Source organism: Erythrolamprus reginae, chromosome 3 (assembly GCF_031021105.1).
Source record: "Erythrolamprus reginae isolate rEryReg1 chromosome 3, rEryReg1.hap1, whole genome shotgun sequence".
In the NCBI taxonomy this organism is placed as follows: domain Eukaryota; kingdom Metazoa; phylum Chordata; class Lepidosauria; order Squamata; family Dipsadidae; genus Erythrolamprus; species Erythrolamprus reginae.
The window spans coordinates 28,822,071-28,839,513 of NC_091952.1; the positions used below are offsets into that span (position 1 = coordinate 28,822,071).

General features: G+C 37.1%; 1 protein-coding gene across 7 annotated transcripts in view; it reads left to right on the forward strand.

The window, feature by feature from the left end:
• Nucleotides 1-17,443, forward strand: part of ZMYND8 (zinc finger MYND-type containing 8) — a 129,334-nt gene that overhangs the window by 26,885 nt on the left and 85,006 nt on the right. For 2 of the 7 annotated variants that reach the window (XM_070744664.1, XM_070744670.1), the window contains exon 1: nt 2,582-2,655. The exons of 3 other annotated variants lie outside the window; for them this stretch is intronic. In XM_070744664.1, coding sequence (XP_070600765.1) covers nt 2,642-2,655 — 14 coding nt within the window. In that variant the 5' untranslated portion in view covers nt 2,582-2,641. Of the gene's footprint in view, nt 1-1,938; nt 2,656-2,853; nt 3,059-17,443 lie in introns of those variants that run through there. 2 more of the 7 variants (XM_070744667.1, XM_070744666.1) reach the window with 2 other exon arrangements.

The following is a 17,443-nucleotide window of genomic DNA, read 5'->3' on the forward strand; positions in this document are numbered from 1 at the left end:
TGAGGCATGAAAGCAAGTTCGTATTCCATCTTTTTTTTTTTGGGGGGGGGGGAAATCAATATAAATTATCATGAGTATTCCCTAAATTCCCTAAAGCCTTTTAATCATTTTTTTCTACATCACGCTGGTAAAACAGGAATGAATCTTCTGATAACAAAAAAAAAGGAGGATTTTAATCCAGTATTGTTATTTTAATTACTGGGTTAGCATGTGATTATTCTAAAATTATGTAGTATATATGGTGTCAGTATGTGGACGCCCTTAGACACGGGAGAAGACATGAAAATGGACATATACTGTATTTCAAACATATTTACTAGATTATTTCAGTTTCAAATACGCAGTGTGTTAGAAGTTGTAGTATATGAAGCTATTGGTGTTGATTTTAACTCTCAAAAACAAAACATCAAAGTTTACATCATGTGCTTTATTATTCAGCAGTTTCTGCCATTGAATAACATTTTATTGATAAACAGCATTACAGCGTGATACCTCTGTTTTACCTTTGGTGTTGCAATTGTATCAGGGTTTTTTTTTGTTTGTTTACTGAGATGAACTTTGGGACATTAACACAAGTACAGTAGTTTATTATTTGGGCCATTTATATTATACCGATCAGACAATAGATGGGATTCCATGAATTTGTCTTCTGTTTTTCTCATACCTTTGGTCTGTGCCTACTGTTTTATTATGAACAGCTTCCTGCTGCATTTCAAAAGGAAAACAAAAATTGTGAAAATGCATTTAGAGTGTTACCCGTCTCTGACTGGAATTTGAAAATGAAATTCATTAGCAGAACGTACAGCAAAATTCTGTATGAAATTAGCATTGGGTTTAATGTATGTATATTAGCTGAAAAACTGCTTTGACAGAGAATATCCAACTTAATACTATTGACATTTCTCTGCTGAGTTGAAGATGATTGTGATTTCAGGAAATGAACACACACACACAGTTGTGTGTTAGCCTTTTATTATTTCTATGCATTGGATTATAAAGACTATCCAAGGTTTGCTTCTATGTGGATGAATTTTCATCATACCATTGCTGTAGAAATGTACAGTAGATTAAATGTAGAAAAAATTATCTAGCTTTTGTGATTGTAAACAGGAATTTTAGAAAGGCATTAAGAACTTTATTTTGGTTGGTAGCTTTACTGATTTCAAGGCCCGGTTTTAATTGGATCCTTCCCTCTGTTGTTACATAGCATAGAATCAAAAAAGATAGATGTGAGGAGGAAGATATGTTATATATGGTTGCCATCTTGAATTATCTATAAAAATAATAAAGGCGGGATATAAATAAATATCCATCTGCTATTTGGGACATTCACTCTGAACTTTACTTTGTTTGTGGCCAACTTTGCTTTCAGTCTGTTTCTTCACATATATATTGCTGTTTGCATTTTGTTACCATGGACTTCTATGTACATTATAATTTTAATTGCCTTTGTAATTTTAAAAAACTTGTATATGTAGATATAACAAAAAATAAAAAAAGCAGTGTATGTCATGGCCTTTGGTAAATGAACTAAAATACGAGGTGTCTGAGAGAACTAAACTATCTAAATGTTTCCCTTTGCTTAAGAAATGGCCACCATTTAAAATCATCTACCTTCCTTAACTGTATGAAATTTGCTAACTTTACATTATACAGTACTTCCTTGTTCTTCTCGGTGTGAAAAGAGAGCTCTGGTATTTTTCCGCATATTGAAAAACGGCTCTTCATAAGGCCTGTTCTTAAAAAGAGCTGAGTGTGATAGGGTTAATGGTTATAAAGCTGCAGCAGACTAAGAAGCAGGCGAGATTATTGTTTAACTGGCAACTGACTGAAGGAGAAGGGAAATTAATGAAAACATCAAACACCACGCCACAGAAAAAACGTAGCTATTTTCTGCAAAACGTAGCTATTTTCTGCCTCTTTTCTGTTAGGAAGATCGCACTGCAAGTGATTAGGAAGGGTTCCCATTTCAATTCAGTGCATACGTGTTGGGGTTAAAATCCACAATGAGAATTCTCTCAGTTCACCAGTCTTATAAATTGTTCTTGGAAGAATCAAATGTGCTTTCTGAGAAACACAGATCTTAAGATTAAACTACAGCACATAACTGCATGCATTGTGCTGCATAGGTGTATTGTTTCAAAACATTTTTCACTTACTATCGGGGAGATCCTTGTTTTCTTTCTGAATTGCTTCTTCCAGAGGACAGCTTTTGTGACCTGAGAAATCCTGCAGGTTATTAAAGCTTCAAGCAAAAGCAACAGATGTGGTTTGAGAGAGTCTTTTAGTCTGCCACTTGATACTCACTTTGTTCTGTGTAGAAATCTGTTTTCTGCAAGGAATTTGTGCACGGATGGCTTTCTTTTTAAGTTTCTTTTGCTAAAGCAGGCCTAGTTTAGCCTGTGTCTTCTCTGTGCACAGGATGGCTCCTGCTTGCCAGAGCTGCACAAAGATAATCGCTCAGGAAGTGTTTCAGCCAATCCCCTGAAGCTTTACATTCAGATTTTCCAAAGTAGCCAATCCAGGATTAGCTTTTATTAGGGAGACAGATCATCAAGCTGAAGTGCCAAGCCCTTTCTGTCTGAGTACTGAGAGCCTGTCCTCCATGTTTTATAAGTATTGACATAACACTGTGTTAACAATGCATCCACAGAGGTAAGCTTTACTTTTTTACATTTTTTTCTCTGAAACCTGTGAGTTGTGGCTTAACAGTGTGATTCTCTGGGATCTGTTGCGCAAAACTCACCCCACAGCACTTTATTAAGTTGAAAATGTTTAAAATTGCTTTCTTGGGTCACATGGTTTAGTAGCCATTAGCCAGAGCTTTATTTTACAGACTGGCAAAACGTTTGCATACATATTCTTCACAAGGGGATGGTGGCTTTAGTGTTTTTCAAGGTACTGCTCTTCCAAAGCAGTTTTCTGTGTCTGAGCAGTTTGCCTGCACTATTGTCTGTTGTGTCACATGCCTGCTGGAGAGAAAATGGAAGCTAGGGAGCAGATGCATTTAACTGCCCTACAGGGAGACAAGCAGGGATAATGGCAGACAGCAGAACAGGCAAGTTTACCTTTTCAAACAGTAAAAATAAGAGCTAATCTAACTTACCCCTGGTAAAATGTAGGATTTTTAGCCACTGAGCCTGCAGTAAATAGTGATAATGGCAGATTGCAGATACTGGGCCTAAGTAGTGGAGTGCTGTTGCATCATGTTTTTATGCAGTTTTACATTAATTTAAAATGGATACTTTTTTTTTCCTTACAGGAGGATTGTAGAAGCAGGGTGTGTGTATTTTTTCTGAGAGAATTATATTCCTTTAAAACTGTCTCTTTAAAAATGATTTTTTTTTCTTATTGTAGGTTTCAGAAATAGTTAAGATCTAGGTCTGAAACTATCAGACATAGCTATGCATCTGTTTCAGTTCCTTATCTATTTAAAGACTTTACTTTTTTGAACTGTTATCTACCTTTTCTGTAATACAAGAAAAAACCTAATGGACTTCTTAACTGCTTTTTTTCCCCTTTTGCAATGTAACAGGCTGAGTTCTCTGAGGTGGAGTGATAAAAAATCATGTGTGGTTCATGAGAGTATTACATGTTCATTTTTTTCTCTTCTTTTGGGGCTTTTCTGGTTTTTGGCATGATGCTACGTAATTATTTCAAAAATTTCTTTTTGGTCAATCCCAAATCTGCCAGCTTGTTGTATCTTATTTATTGGGAAAAATGAGATGGTTGCTTGAATGTTTGGTAAGTAAACTTGTCTGCTATTTTCTGATCAATTTAAGTAATTTTAATTTTTTTTGCTTTTAACAGGATAAATGTAATACATCTAGGGGATTTTTTTTCTTTTGCTAATTAATTAAACTAAATGTTACTGGGTTCCCCCCTCAAAAGAATTATATTAAAAAGTATGTGCCAATTTGAATTTGTTTTTTTCACAATATTCTGTTAGACTTAAAATATAAACTTCCTGTTTTCTTCTGAGAACAACATTCTGCTTATTCTTTGTTCACAGAGGCTCTTAATCAATGCATTTGCAAATTAAAGCCCAGTTCATACTTCCTCTGGCTTTTGAGTGATGAATGTGCTAGTTTTCACCAAAGTAATCTTACTACATTGTTATATAGTTATCCTTCAGTTACCCTATGCTTTTTTATTACCTTATATAATCCAGCATGACATTTGGTTTTAGAATCACTTATGTTACTGATGTTTAAAATCTAAAACTAAGATATTTTATATGCATGTCTCATCTAACAGTTTTTGCAGTAAACATTTTCTCACAACATTGCAGATTGTGCTGTATATTCAATTTGTGAACCATTTTGTAGCAATCCAGCTTGTGCTCTTGCACAAATACATCTTGAGAAATAATTCCTTGTCACAGATTATTCAGGGGTATCCATGGACTTGATAAACTATCCCTTTTTCTATTGTCTTTAACCCAGGTTTGTGGCTGGTTTTAAAGTGAACCCATCAAATCATTAAAAATGCTTAATCACCGTGTTTCCTCTCCCCTCCCCCTGCAATCTGTTTCTGGAGGAGTTAAAAGTTACTTACCCAGTTTTTCTCTGTTATAGAGCTGATTAGTATATATAAATGGTACCAGGATATAGCTAAGAAATACATTTTACTGCTTTGGTTGTCAAAAATTGTGGCCACATATATACAGTATTTGAAGATGTGCCTTACACATTAGCAGCAGGGTGTGGAATCTTCACATTAGAAAATACTGTCTTGTGAAGAAACAAGAGAAAAGTGAGCTGAACTCAGAATGCTTGAATTAAAATGGCTCCCTTAGGTTTTGTTGAAGAAAGAAGTGTCTTAAGATCTGCATCTCCAGAGCTATTGCTGACAAAGAAAAGCCTATTTGCATGGGCTACCCTTGTGCACATAACGAAACACAGCATCATAAATTCCCCAAAGTTCACCCCTTTAAAATTATTTGAATGCTAATTCTTTCTTAGTTCACAAAATATAAATGTCTGCATTGCAGCAAGATGTTTGAGGCAAGGAGAGACAGCAGTGTTGTTCCCGGATCAGCCCAATCATGTTGCTCTGTTGAAAGCCTGACCAATAAAAACAGGATAGGTTAAAGATTGACAGATATTATATAGCAAGGCTGAGAAAGGCCTTCCAGAAATTTCTCCCAGCTTTGTTCCATTTTAAGTACAGTACAGAATCTGAGCCAAGCTCAAGTATTCCATAATTTGTATGCTTTTACCAAATACCTTAATCACATTTTACTTCTTATGGTATATCACATTTTAAGAATGGTATGCAAAGAATCACACTCTGCTTTAAGCAAGATGATGCAAGTTTCCTTTACCAAGAGTGACTATATAATTAAATGAACACTTACTCTCTTGTCCTAACTCTAGTTCCTAATGGAACTAGAACATTTGGATATTGATTATAATTTCACTGAAGTCCCCTTTGAAATAATTATTCCCTTTTATTTATTTTGCTCAACATAAATTCAATTTACTGTTACGATTTAGCCTTCAGTCTCTTTTTAAATTAAATATTCTAATAACATAGCACAAATAGCAACCTGTATACTCATTAAAACAAAAATGAGTTAAAATGCACATACTTTTCAATCTGTGTGTAGATTATTTTAGAACCAATTAGAAATGGGTAAAATAACTTGCATTTTTAGAAAGTTTTTCACAGTATTTAGCCACTCTTGAAAAGGAAACAGTGCTGTGACCTTCAAAACAAATATCTTACATTCCTTCCCTCCCTCCCACCTTCACACACACACACACACACACACACACACACTCTCTCTCTCTCTCTTTCCTTCACTCACTCACACACACACACACACTCACTCTTCTACTTTGTTGATTTTGGAAGAACTTTTTAGAAGATTCTGACACATTTTCACTATAAATACTGTTTGTAAATTTAATATCATTTTGTATAATCTTTTTTTTTACATAACAATTCTCTTTTTATTGTAAGATGACCCAGGTTGTAATGTTTGGTGTACACAGACACTTGTGTGTGTGTGTGTGTGTGTGTGTGTGTGTGTGTATGCATGCATGTTGTATTGTGTGTACGTATAGAAATAAAATCTCGTTAACACCTATCATTCAATATCACTTTTATACCTCTTCAATAAAGGGATCACATTTGTTTTATACTTGGCAAGAAATTCAACTTATTGTAAAGCAGATGCCACCTTGTAGGCATATAAGTAAGTAGTAAATAGTCAATGCCCTGGAGTATATTGGGCAAAGAATGACAGATTAAAATCCTACACAGCATCTCAGCATTATGGGACAGTTTAGTAGTATCAATTATTGTAGTATCAGATTGACCATTGGGAGTAAAGGATTCAGAATTTTATCTCTTCTACAGATTGTGCTACATACCAAAGATTTTAATACGTTTTGCCTACAGACAAATAATATTAACAATATTATGAACCAACACTTACAATCATACATTTATTTAAAACATGCTTTAAGGTTACATTTTATGAAACAGGCTAAGAATTGGTTACAAAGCTGGAAGATTTGTTAAACAAGCAATATTTTGGGTTTGAGCAATTCCTTTCTGTGAAAACATTTGATTAAACACTCCATTTTCTCCTGGGATTGAAGTGTTGCTATTTTGTTAACCAGGTGTTGATACATAATTGCCTTATGAATTCTGATATTTCTGAACATTATTGTACATTTCTTATATTTAAAAAAAATGGATGACTTAGTTAATCATATAGCATTTAGTTCCTTTTACTTTCAGCAGATTTGTAGTTGTTTTTAATCTTAAAATACATTAGGCTTTGCAGGGTAGTTGAAAGAAGAATCAGTTCTTAGAATCTAAGGATTTCCTTCATAAATTAGTCTTGGGCATTTTAGTTTAACTATTTGGGTATATTTTATCATTGTGTTGTTGTTGTTTTGCTATTTAACTGTTTTAAAAATCTTACTGCTTAAAAAAGGTCATAGTTATTGAATAAATTGCTACCATTTTAGCCTCTGTATAGGAATGAGGCAATGCAGTGCTGTCAGACGCCATTTTAAGAATCCTGCATAAATAGCATAGCTACCGATGAGTAAGAGACTGTTATAGGTGAGTGCTTATACACAGATGCTCTTTATTCAGTTATGACAAGCAAAATAATATCTCAATTTTATGAAATGCAGTTTTAAACATTTTATTATATGCTTGCTACTTGTACTGTAGAAGCATCAGTTATTTTGAAGATAAAATTGAAGTGTAGGTCTTACAGTGTTGTTGTTTTTATTGAAAAAAAAAGATTTTGCCCAAATGTATTTGTCTTTGATAAAAAGTTATTCCATTACTGAGATTACATTATGGCCAGTATTGCCTGGTTGTTTTCTATCATTGGATTTCTTATCTAAATATCAAGTGTAGCAATTCATTTAGAACTTTTCCTCTTTATAGATAGGTTAGGTAAAACATAGTGCTTTTTCATTTATCCATATGTTAAATACTGTAATGATATTTAAGTAAAGAGTAGTCCTTAACATAGTGTTTTATTTGTGAAAAATGCATTTTTAAAAAATCTAACCACAATTCCTTACAAATGAATAATATTTTAGTTATGTAAAATATACACTACAAACATTTTTGATAGTTGAGTTTATTTATATCATTCAGTACTTAGATGTCATTTGAAAAAGGGTATGGCAAACTATTATTTAGCAAAGCTCTAAAGTCTTTGTGCAAAAAAAATGTTTTATTCTTAAGATGTAAGGCTTTGGAGAGGTTTTTTTTTTTTACTGTACTTGATAAATTCAGGGATAAGTTTGGGATGAATATAATTTCAAGTCACTTCATATTGTATTTGGCAAAGGTTTATTAATATAAACATTTATTCTGCTTTCTTAAAAAATAATATAGTACTTAGAAAACAAAGTAAATGTTCTTTGTTACAATATATGTATTATAGGTGTTGTCTACCTGATTTAATAGTATATATGTACAATCTCAAACAATTACTTTCTGAATTGCATTTTAAAGGAAACCGTAAAAAGATTATTACAATGAATTGGAAGAAAACCTATTCAATGTAGGAGATATCAAGATGATACACTTTGATCCTTTAATCCTTGTTGTCTTTTAATATTTACTTTCTGCTAAGAAAAGGTATTGCAAATACCTTTACAGCTATTTGGGAAATGTTTCTTTGCCTTATTGTCTTTGGGGACTGATATATTTAAACAGATTACACATAAATTGTGGTGGGATGGAATACACACACTTGAAATCTACTTAATCTATAAATAAAAAGTTATCCTAAAGTACTAATCTCCTGCATGGATATCCTGAATATCTATCTTTCATTGCCATCAATATTAAGCAGCTCAGTATATAATTTGGTAGTTTAGGTAGAAACTAAAATAGTTTTATTGAATTTACGACATTCTTCAAAAATAAAACAAGTCATATTTTCCTAATTTTTCCTGATATTTCAGTATATTTTCACATTGTTTCTAAATTTAAAATCTTACTTTAGATTTATGGAGTTTGCTAAGAAAATTATTTCGATCCATAAAATAAACCTTAAATACAGAATTTCCCATTGACAGCTTCATACAGGACACAGGAAAACAGCTTTACATCCTTGTGGAACTCCTTTATTGCTAATCAAAGCTCAACACAGTGCTTTTGGGTTTGAACTTTACTTTTCAAATGATTTAACATTTTGGAAATTTCTTTAATTGGAAAGAAATTACAAAACTATGTTTGAAAACTTGTGCAATGTGTGAGCTATATACACCTTAATTTCTGTTTTTCTCTCTCAACAAAAAGTCAATATTGGTTTACCACCGTCAAAATGCAAGTTTTACCTAGCCTTAAAAACTATATAATAAACAACATGTAACATGTTACATAATGTTCAGCTACAATGTATATTGTATATTGGAAGAAACCATTTAATTCCAGAGTATCTTGCTCAAAAGAAAAAGATATTTCTCAATTTCTCTCTCCATTCTATTGCATCTCATCCTGTGTTCCATTCTACATTGTTGGTGAAAAGTTCTTTGATCTGATTTGGAATAATAATTAGATACAGTTCTTTCTCACTCCTCTGGGTGGTATGTGTTTCCTCAATCTCAGGTCCTGTACCAGATGCCTGAAAGTTTGAGGGTCCTCTGCAGTATCCTAGCACTGCACACTTCTCGAGAGAGAGAGCGCTTTGAATGCTTTTTCCTGGAACCTGTTGGAGCCATTGTCCCATCTTTGGAGTTACTTTGACCTTTACTTTCTACGTCCTTTCTAGTTCTAATCTGAGTATTGCATTGGCAGTTCTGTGTTAGCAAAAACTTCAGAAGAGAAGGATTTAGGGGTAGTGATTTCTGACAGTCTCAAAATGGGTGAGCAGTGTGGTCGGGCGGTAGGAAAAGCAAGTAGGATGCTTGGCTGCATAGCTAGAGGTATAACAAGCAGGAAGAGGGAGATTGTGATCCCCTTATATAGAGCGCTGGTGAGACCACATTTGGAGTACTGTGTTCAGTTCTGGAGACCTCACCTACAAAAAGATATTGACAAAATTGAACGGGTCCAAAGACGGGCTACAAGAATGGTGGAAGGTCTTAAGCATAAAACGTATCAGGAAAGACTTAATGAACTCAATCTGTATAGTCTGGAAGACAGAAGGAAAAGGGGGGACATGATCGAAACATTTAAATATGTTAAAGGGTTAAATAAGGTTCAGGAGGGAAGTGTTTTTAATAGGAAAGTGAACACAAGAACAAGGGGACACAATCTGAAGTTAGTTGGGGAAAAGATCAAAGGCAACATGAGAAAATATTATTTTACTGAAAGAGTAGTAGATCCTTGGAACAAACTTCCAGCAGACGTGGTTGGTAAATCCACAGTAACTGAATTTAAACATGCCTGGGATAAACATATATCCATTGTAAGATAAAATACAGGAAATAGTATAAGGGCAGACTAGATGGACCATGAGGTCTTTTTCTGCCGTCAGTCTTCTGTGTTTCTATGTTTCTTCATTAGGCCCTGATACTTCTCCAGCTTTTCATACTTTTTCTTTCTAATATTGCTGTCACTTGGCAGTTCTTCTGCTACTTCTTTCTACCATGCTGTCTAGTTGATTGCTTGGATCTGTCCATCTGGATTTGGAAGTCCCACAGGAACGTAGTCCTCTTATTCTCCACAGCCTTCTGTGGAATCTCCCATCTGACTTGGGAGTTCCAGTACATATGTTCCTGTATACACTGTCAGCTCCTTGGTTATGGCATTCCAGTAGATGCTGCTCCTGCCTGTATCTTATAAACTTCCTCTGTGTTGGATTGTCTCTGAGGCTTCTCTGTGCTGTCTACACCTTTGTGTGGTAGATCTCTGCTTCAATGGATCTGGTGCTTAGTGTCTGTTCTTGGGCTGCTATGATCAGTGCCTCAGCATTTTTCAGTCCAACCCAGTCCAGGGATTCCTAATGTTGACTACCTCATCTGTCTGAGCTACATGCAATGCAGGGTCTTGTCTTCCCATGGCATTTTTCTGCTTGATCTTCCTCCCATATCTGCTCCTGTTACAGACATTCTCTCAGCAACTCGTCCTCTGGCTGATGTGCAATTTCTGGGAGACAGAAAACTCCACACATTGTGGGGAGCTTCTGAGTCTTCACTCCATGTCTTTCTTTGGCCAGCTCACTGTATAAGCAGGGTATCTGATAGCTCAGTGATGGCTAACCCTTTTTCCCTCGGGTGCCAAAAAAGCATGGGCGCAAGCTATTGCACATGCGCGAGTGCCCATACCCATAATTCAATGCCTGTTGAGGGCAAAACAGTTTCCCCCACCCCCGGGAGGCCCTCTGGAGGCTGGAAATAGCCTGTTTTCCAACTTCCGGTGGACCAAGTAGCCTCGTGTTTTGCCCTCCCCAGGTGCCAAAGGCTTCCCTGGAGCCAGGGGAGGATAAAAATGCCTTCCCCTCTCCTCCCAAGAAGCCAAAAACACCCTCCCAGAACCTCTGCGTGAGCCAAAAATCAGCTGGCCGGAACACACACATGCACTTTGGAGCTGAGCTAGGCAATGGCTCATGTGCCAGCAGATATGGCTCCGCGTGCCACCTGTGGCATCCGTCCTATAGGTTTGCCGTCACTGTGATAGCTGGCAGGGCAATAGGGCATGCATGTTGATGGTGTGGATCTTATTCTTCCCATTGACCGACTCTTCAGGAATTATTTTATCCTTGTTGATACTTGAATGTTGCTGTCTTCTTTGTGACTTGTAGCTGCTATGCTAATGTCTGCTATGTGGCCTGCTGATCGTTTCACCCCATCAGCCTTAATTCCATTGCCTCTTTTGTATATCATCCAGTTACAGTTCTTCACTCCAAATGACATCCCATTGTCCCCACTGACACAGGCGAGTTGATGCCTCATTCACTCTTAGCATACAGCAGGGGTGTCACACTCCTGGCCCATGGTCCAGATGGGTCACACGCTGGCCACATCCACGCCCAGTTTAGCGAAGGAGGAAAAATCACAATACGTCATGCGACACCACCACGATGATGCAAGTTTGACTCCCCTGGCACACAGCTTGAAATGAATCTGCCAGGACCTTCCATGTTGTGATGTAGGTTATTTGAATAGCTTAACAAGGTTCTTTCATTAACAGCACTGCTTTTCTTTGTGATTGCCAGCTTGGGTGGGAATCCTGCTGCTAGCAGCTGATTCATCTGTGCTGCTAGGCATTCATGCAGTGCTGTTAGTTTCTTTAATAAGGCTGGATCATATCCGGGTGAGGTACTAACCAACTCTTCATGTTCTTGACTTGCTGTTGGATATCTACCACTATGATAGTGATTGGTTCCTGTTCTAGGGAGATACTGTGGTCTGTCTCAAGTCTTGCAGCCACTTTGCACTGTTGTTATGGGTCTTCCCTTTTCCCCATACATTCTTCTAATACTCTTCAGTTTCTCTCCTTTTACTGAGTTGTAACACTGCAGTTGGGAGTACAACTTGGAAGGTTCTTTGGAGAACAGGGCATTTATCTTCTCCAGTGCAGAGGTAGGCAAAGTTGGCTCTTCTGTGACTTGTGGACTTCAACTCCCAGAATTCCTAAGCCAATCATGCTAGCTCAGGAATTCTGGGAGTTGACATCCACATGTCATAGAAGAGCCAACCTTGCCTACCCCTGCCCTAGTGTGTCTCTTTAGCCTGGTAATCAGTGCTGTGAGCCTTTGTTTAGCAATCTCTCCGGCTTTAGATAGGTTAGGACCTTCTATTTTTTTCAATAGCAAGGCTTGTCCTTAATCTTTAAACCATTCTGTAGTAGTTCTACCAGCTGACTAACTTCTCACCAAGTTGCTCCAACCTCATTTTCCATGGGGATTATGCTCTGCTGTTCTTCTGGTTGTGTAATCAAACATCTTCCCAGGATTATAGCAACTATATATGCTACAGTTGCTATAATCCTGGGGAGATGTTTGGTTACACAACCAGATTATATATTATCAGTTCATTGCATTGATTTATAGTGTTAGTAGGGATTGTTGTGAGGGTTCTACTGGCATCTTCAGGCATACTTTCTGATGGTACATTGCTGCTGAGCCCAGATAAGTGGTCTTGAGTGTTTATTGTAGATAGTTTATTCATTGTCTTATGCTATACATCAGCTGCTGTGCTCTATAACGGAGGGGTGGCAGTGGCGCTGTAGCTGTTGGCTGCATATCCAATTGTTCTTCCAGGTCTTCTTGAATCTGGGATATAATGTGTAGTTTTCCTATCTCCAGTAGTGAGAGCAGCTTCCTGTTTGATAGAAGATATTTATAGCTCAAGGTATTGAACTGTGAGTCCTTGATGCTCTCTGACTGTTTTCTTATAGCTGTCTCATTACCAAACTAGGTAACATCCGTGCTAATAGGGAGTTAGGTTTGCTCTCATACTTATAAGTAGTCCTCAATGTACAACCATTTTATTTAGTGACTATTTGAAGTTACAGCGGTACTGAAAAAAATGACTTCTTACATGTATGATTGTTGCAGCATCCCAACATGGTCATGTGATTAAAATTCAGGCACTTGGCAACTAGCATATATTAATGACAGTTGCACTGTCTTCAGGTCATGTGATCACCATTTGTGATCCACCAAGCAATAGTGAAAGTGATGGGCGAACCCAACGGTGGCACTTCGCGGTTACTTATTGTCATAAGTTGAGGACTGTTTGTAGTGACTTGCCCTGTCAGTGTTGGTGGAAGTGTTTTGGTAGTTCTTTAATTGAGCTGTTGTTTACTATTAGCTTGTTTAGCAGTTCCTTGATTGGGGCATTGTTTGCTTCTTGATTGTTGTTCTAATGTTAATTTTGGTGTTCATTTCTGCTCCTCCGGTGTAGATTGCTGGTAAGGAGGTGTTTTGGCCTTTTTTGTTTTCTTTTTGACTTTTTGGTTGCCTTTTTTGAATGGTATCTTTGTTATTTATCTCTGTGTGCTTGTTGATGGCCAGTTTGGCCGAGTGCCAGGCTTCCAGGAATTCTCTAGCATTTTTTTGGACTGGCCTTGGTCTAGGATGCTCATCGTTTTTTAGATAAAACTATATTTAAGTCTGTCCGTGTATTGTGACATGAAGGAGTTTTCATTATGACTTCTGACTGCTAGTTGGTGTTCTTACAAGTGTCATGCTAATCTTCTGTTTGTTTGTCCTACATAGTGGCTGTTGCATTCCTTACACTGTATGTGGTAGATGACTTCCATTTTTTGTCCTGGTGAGGCTTTTGCTTTTACTTGGGATGTTTTGGAGGGCTTTAATTGATATGCGTATTATAGTGATGCCATGTGGTTGTAATAGTTGGTGGTTTCTGAGACACCACCTTTTTCATGGTTTGCATTGGTTGTGCTATATTGAATTGAGTGGTCAGGTAAAGTTCGATAAACTTAGGTGGATATCTATTTTGTTGGAAGATATGATATGTCGTGAGCCGTCCCAAGTCCACGGAGAGGGGTGGCATACAAGTCCAGTAAGTAAGTAAGTAAGTAAGTAAGTAAGTAAGTAAGTAAGTAAGTAAGTAAGTAAGAAAGAAAGAAAGAAAGAAAGAAAGAAAGAAAGAAAGAAAGAAAGAAAGAAAGAAAGAAAGATGTGTAGATGATCTATTTCTTCTTCTGATTTTCAGGGCTCCTGAAGTAGTGGAGCACCTGATTCGTATGGGTAGTTTTACTATAGACTTCCCTCAGCGATCTCCAATCACTACTGAAAGGAACGAAGGAAAAAGGCAAGGAAAGGATCTCAAAGGAAAAACCTCCCAAGGAAGATTATCCAGGAACAAATCTTTCTCTGTCTCTACTCAATGGGAGACTGAGTCAGAACAGGGAAGCAACCAGTCAAGAGGAGATGTGACTTGGTCTCCAGGCAGAGAAGCAGAGTTACCACCCACTCCTGGATAATCTTCCCCTACTATGGGAAGGAGTGTAGCGGATAGGACCAACACCGCTTTTACTATAGAATTGTGTTTCTAATTTGCCATCATTGCCTTTGCTGATGAGAATATCCAGGAAGGGTGTCTTCATGAGGCTATCCAGGAAGGTACTGTATTGTTGTTTTCTTTTTCCTTTGTGAATTTTTATTCCTTTGAAGAGGATATTAATGGTTTTGTGTGTGTTCTCTAGTTGGTTCTTCTGTTATGACAAAGATGTTATCTGCATACCTGATCCATACTTTAGGTTGTATGTATGGGAGTGCTATTGATTTCAAGCATTGCATTATGTTCTTTGCTATTAGTCCTGAAAGTGGTGATCCCATGGATGTTCCTTTGATTTCTAGATATAGTTGTTCATGGAACAGAAAGTACATAGTTAGGCAAAGGATGATAAGATCCATTACTCTGGGTATTTAAATCTTGATATATTTGGTTAGGTCTGTTGTGTTGTGTAGTAGTGCTGTTACAGATTTTTTTGGCTAATTCTGGGTCTATGGATGTAAAAAGTGCTGTGATATCAAATAAGACTCTGATTTTATCTTTATCTATTGTCACATCTTAGCTTCTTTGGAGACACAAATTGATTATTTGCTTCTCTCTGTGAGGTGTCCAGACTTTTAATAATTAACCTTAATTGCTTGGTGATGTTGTAGATTGGGGTCCATGATAGTGATATATTTGGATGAAGAGGCATATCTAGTTTGTGCATTTTGGGCTATCATGAAAGCATGGGAGGCCAGGTTCACTACTTTTCCTCTGCCACTGGTCATTGGTGATTTTACCTTCCTGGCTGAGGTTGCTGGGAATTCTCTTAATCCAGTTCTCTATAATTTTTGCATTGGATTTGTGTTCACTGGGGTGTTTCTTTGTCTTCTACCAATTCTTTCACTTTTTGTATAAATTATGATCTGTCCATGATAACAATGGGTCAACCTTTGTCTGCTGGTAGGATGAACAATAGTTTCTTTTGGTATTTGGTTTTGTTTTCGTCTCCTGATCTGTGATATTTGTCTGATTCTTTCTTGGGTTTCTATGGAAAACCATTCCTATTAATACTGACAAAGCAAGCCACTAGAATATAAAAATGACAGCAAACCCTATTCCTTACTAGCACTAATGATGTTACCTAGTTTGGTAATAAAATATCTGCAAGGCAATAACCAAACTCAGAGAGCACCAAGATCCCCAGTGGGGCTTCCTCTTCCCTATGTTGAAAAATTGAGTAACCAGCTGTTTCTGAATTAGTATGGATATGAGTTTTCTGTTGATCCATTAAACCAGTTCTGGACCTACATTCATTTGGTTCTATTATGAAAAGTTTGTTTTGATAGTGGAAAATGACACGTATTATCTTTTTAAAAGATTTGAATGGCTCTTTTTGGAACATAAGAATTTTCATAATTTTGAACGCTGTAGGAGGTAAAAGGAGTAGATTAAGCCAGAAATATTTTTTCTATGTAATCGTATCAGTCCCCCCTCTCCAAAGCATACTTGCTATTTTAAAGAAAAAAATAGATATGTCAGAAATTGATTTAGAATATATCACATAGTTTGTAAAAGAATGCTAGTAGATAGCTTCTGTACCCAAGAAATTTGGATTCCCATACAAACCAGTAATCGCTTAAAAAGTAGATTATGGAAGGCAGAAAAAAGTTTCTTTTTTCCATGAATCTGTATTAAACTGATAGTGTTCATAATTTAACATACTCATGAACAATCTCATAATTGTTTAAAAATGCAAATAAAACTATTTAATGTGGGATGATAAAATGTGAAACAAACTGTACTTCCTAGAAGAATCCAGAGTGTTGCTTTGATTACAGAATACCAAGTGAGGTAAAATAATAAGTTCAGTTGTAGAATGGTATGCTCTAAGCCAGTGTTTCCCAACCTTGGCCACTTTAAGATATTTGGACTTCAACTCCCAGAATTCCCCAGCCAGCAAATGCTGGCTGGGGAATTCTGGGAGTTGAAGTCCTGATATCTCCAAGTGGCCAAGGTTGGGAAACACTGCTCTAAGCCACCAGTCTCAACCCTTTTGGCACCACCGACTGGTTTCATGAAAGACGAGGGAAGGATGGTTTCAGTTTTGCTTGCTTGCCTTCTGCTCATTTCCACTTGTGTGACTCAGTTTCTAAGAGGCCACAGGGTTAAGGACCTCTGCTCTAAGCAAAGTACTGTAATTCTAATACAGTGTATAATACCATTCAGTCATTTTTATGCTATTTGTACAAAAACTGGGGACTATAATAGATAGTTTATTAGTAGTATTGGTTAAATATGCTCTAACATTAAAAACATATTAGAAAGGGTGAAAATAGAACCATGTTTGTCCTTAGTGTTATACAGTATTGGGAGTTTTTCTGGGCTTTCAGAATTATAGTTTCCCAGAATCATAGAAAGCGTCTCTTCTTTTAACCATTGTTTTATTTTTGTTCAGAACCAGGTCTTGTGTAAAAGTCCTGGTTATGATAGCCTGAGTTCTCCATTACATATGAAGGGGAAATGTAACATCCTAAATAATAATTTATGCAGAGGAACAGCTTGACTTTGGAAGTTGTGAGATCTTCATCACAGGAGGCTTTCAAGAAGAGATTGGACTGCCATTTGTCAGAAATATGGCGTAGAGCTGTGATGGCGAACCTATGACATGTGTGTCACAGGTGTTACATGGAACCATATCGGAGGGCACGTGAGACTTTGCCCTGTGTCATTTCCAGTACGCATGTGCGAGCTGGCCAGTAGATTTTTGGCCTTGGGAAAGGTTGTTTCCCCTCTGCTTCAGGGAAGCTTCCTTGAAACCCCAGAGGCAAAAACATTGCTCAACAGACAAATTGGAAGTTTGGAAAAACACACTTCCAGTTTGCCGTTGTGCTGGTTTTTGTACTCTGGAGCAGCGTTTCCCAACCGGTGTGCCGCGGCACAGTAGTGTGCCGCGAGACACGGTCAGGTGTGCCGCAGGAAGCTCCAGGTGGGCGGGGCACTACCAGTGCCGGACCGCCAGTGCCTCCGACCTGGAGCTT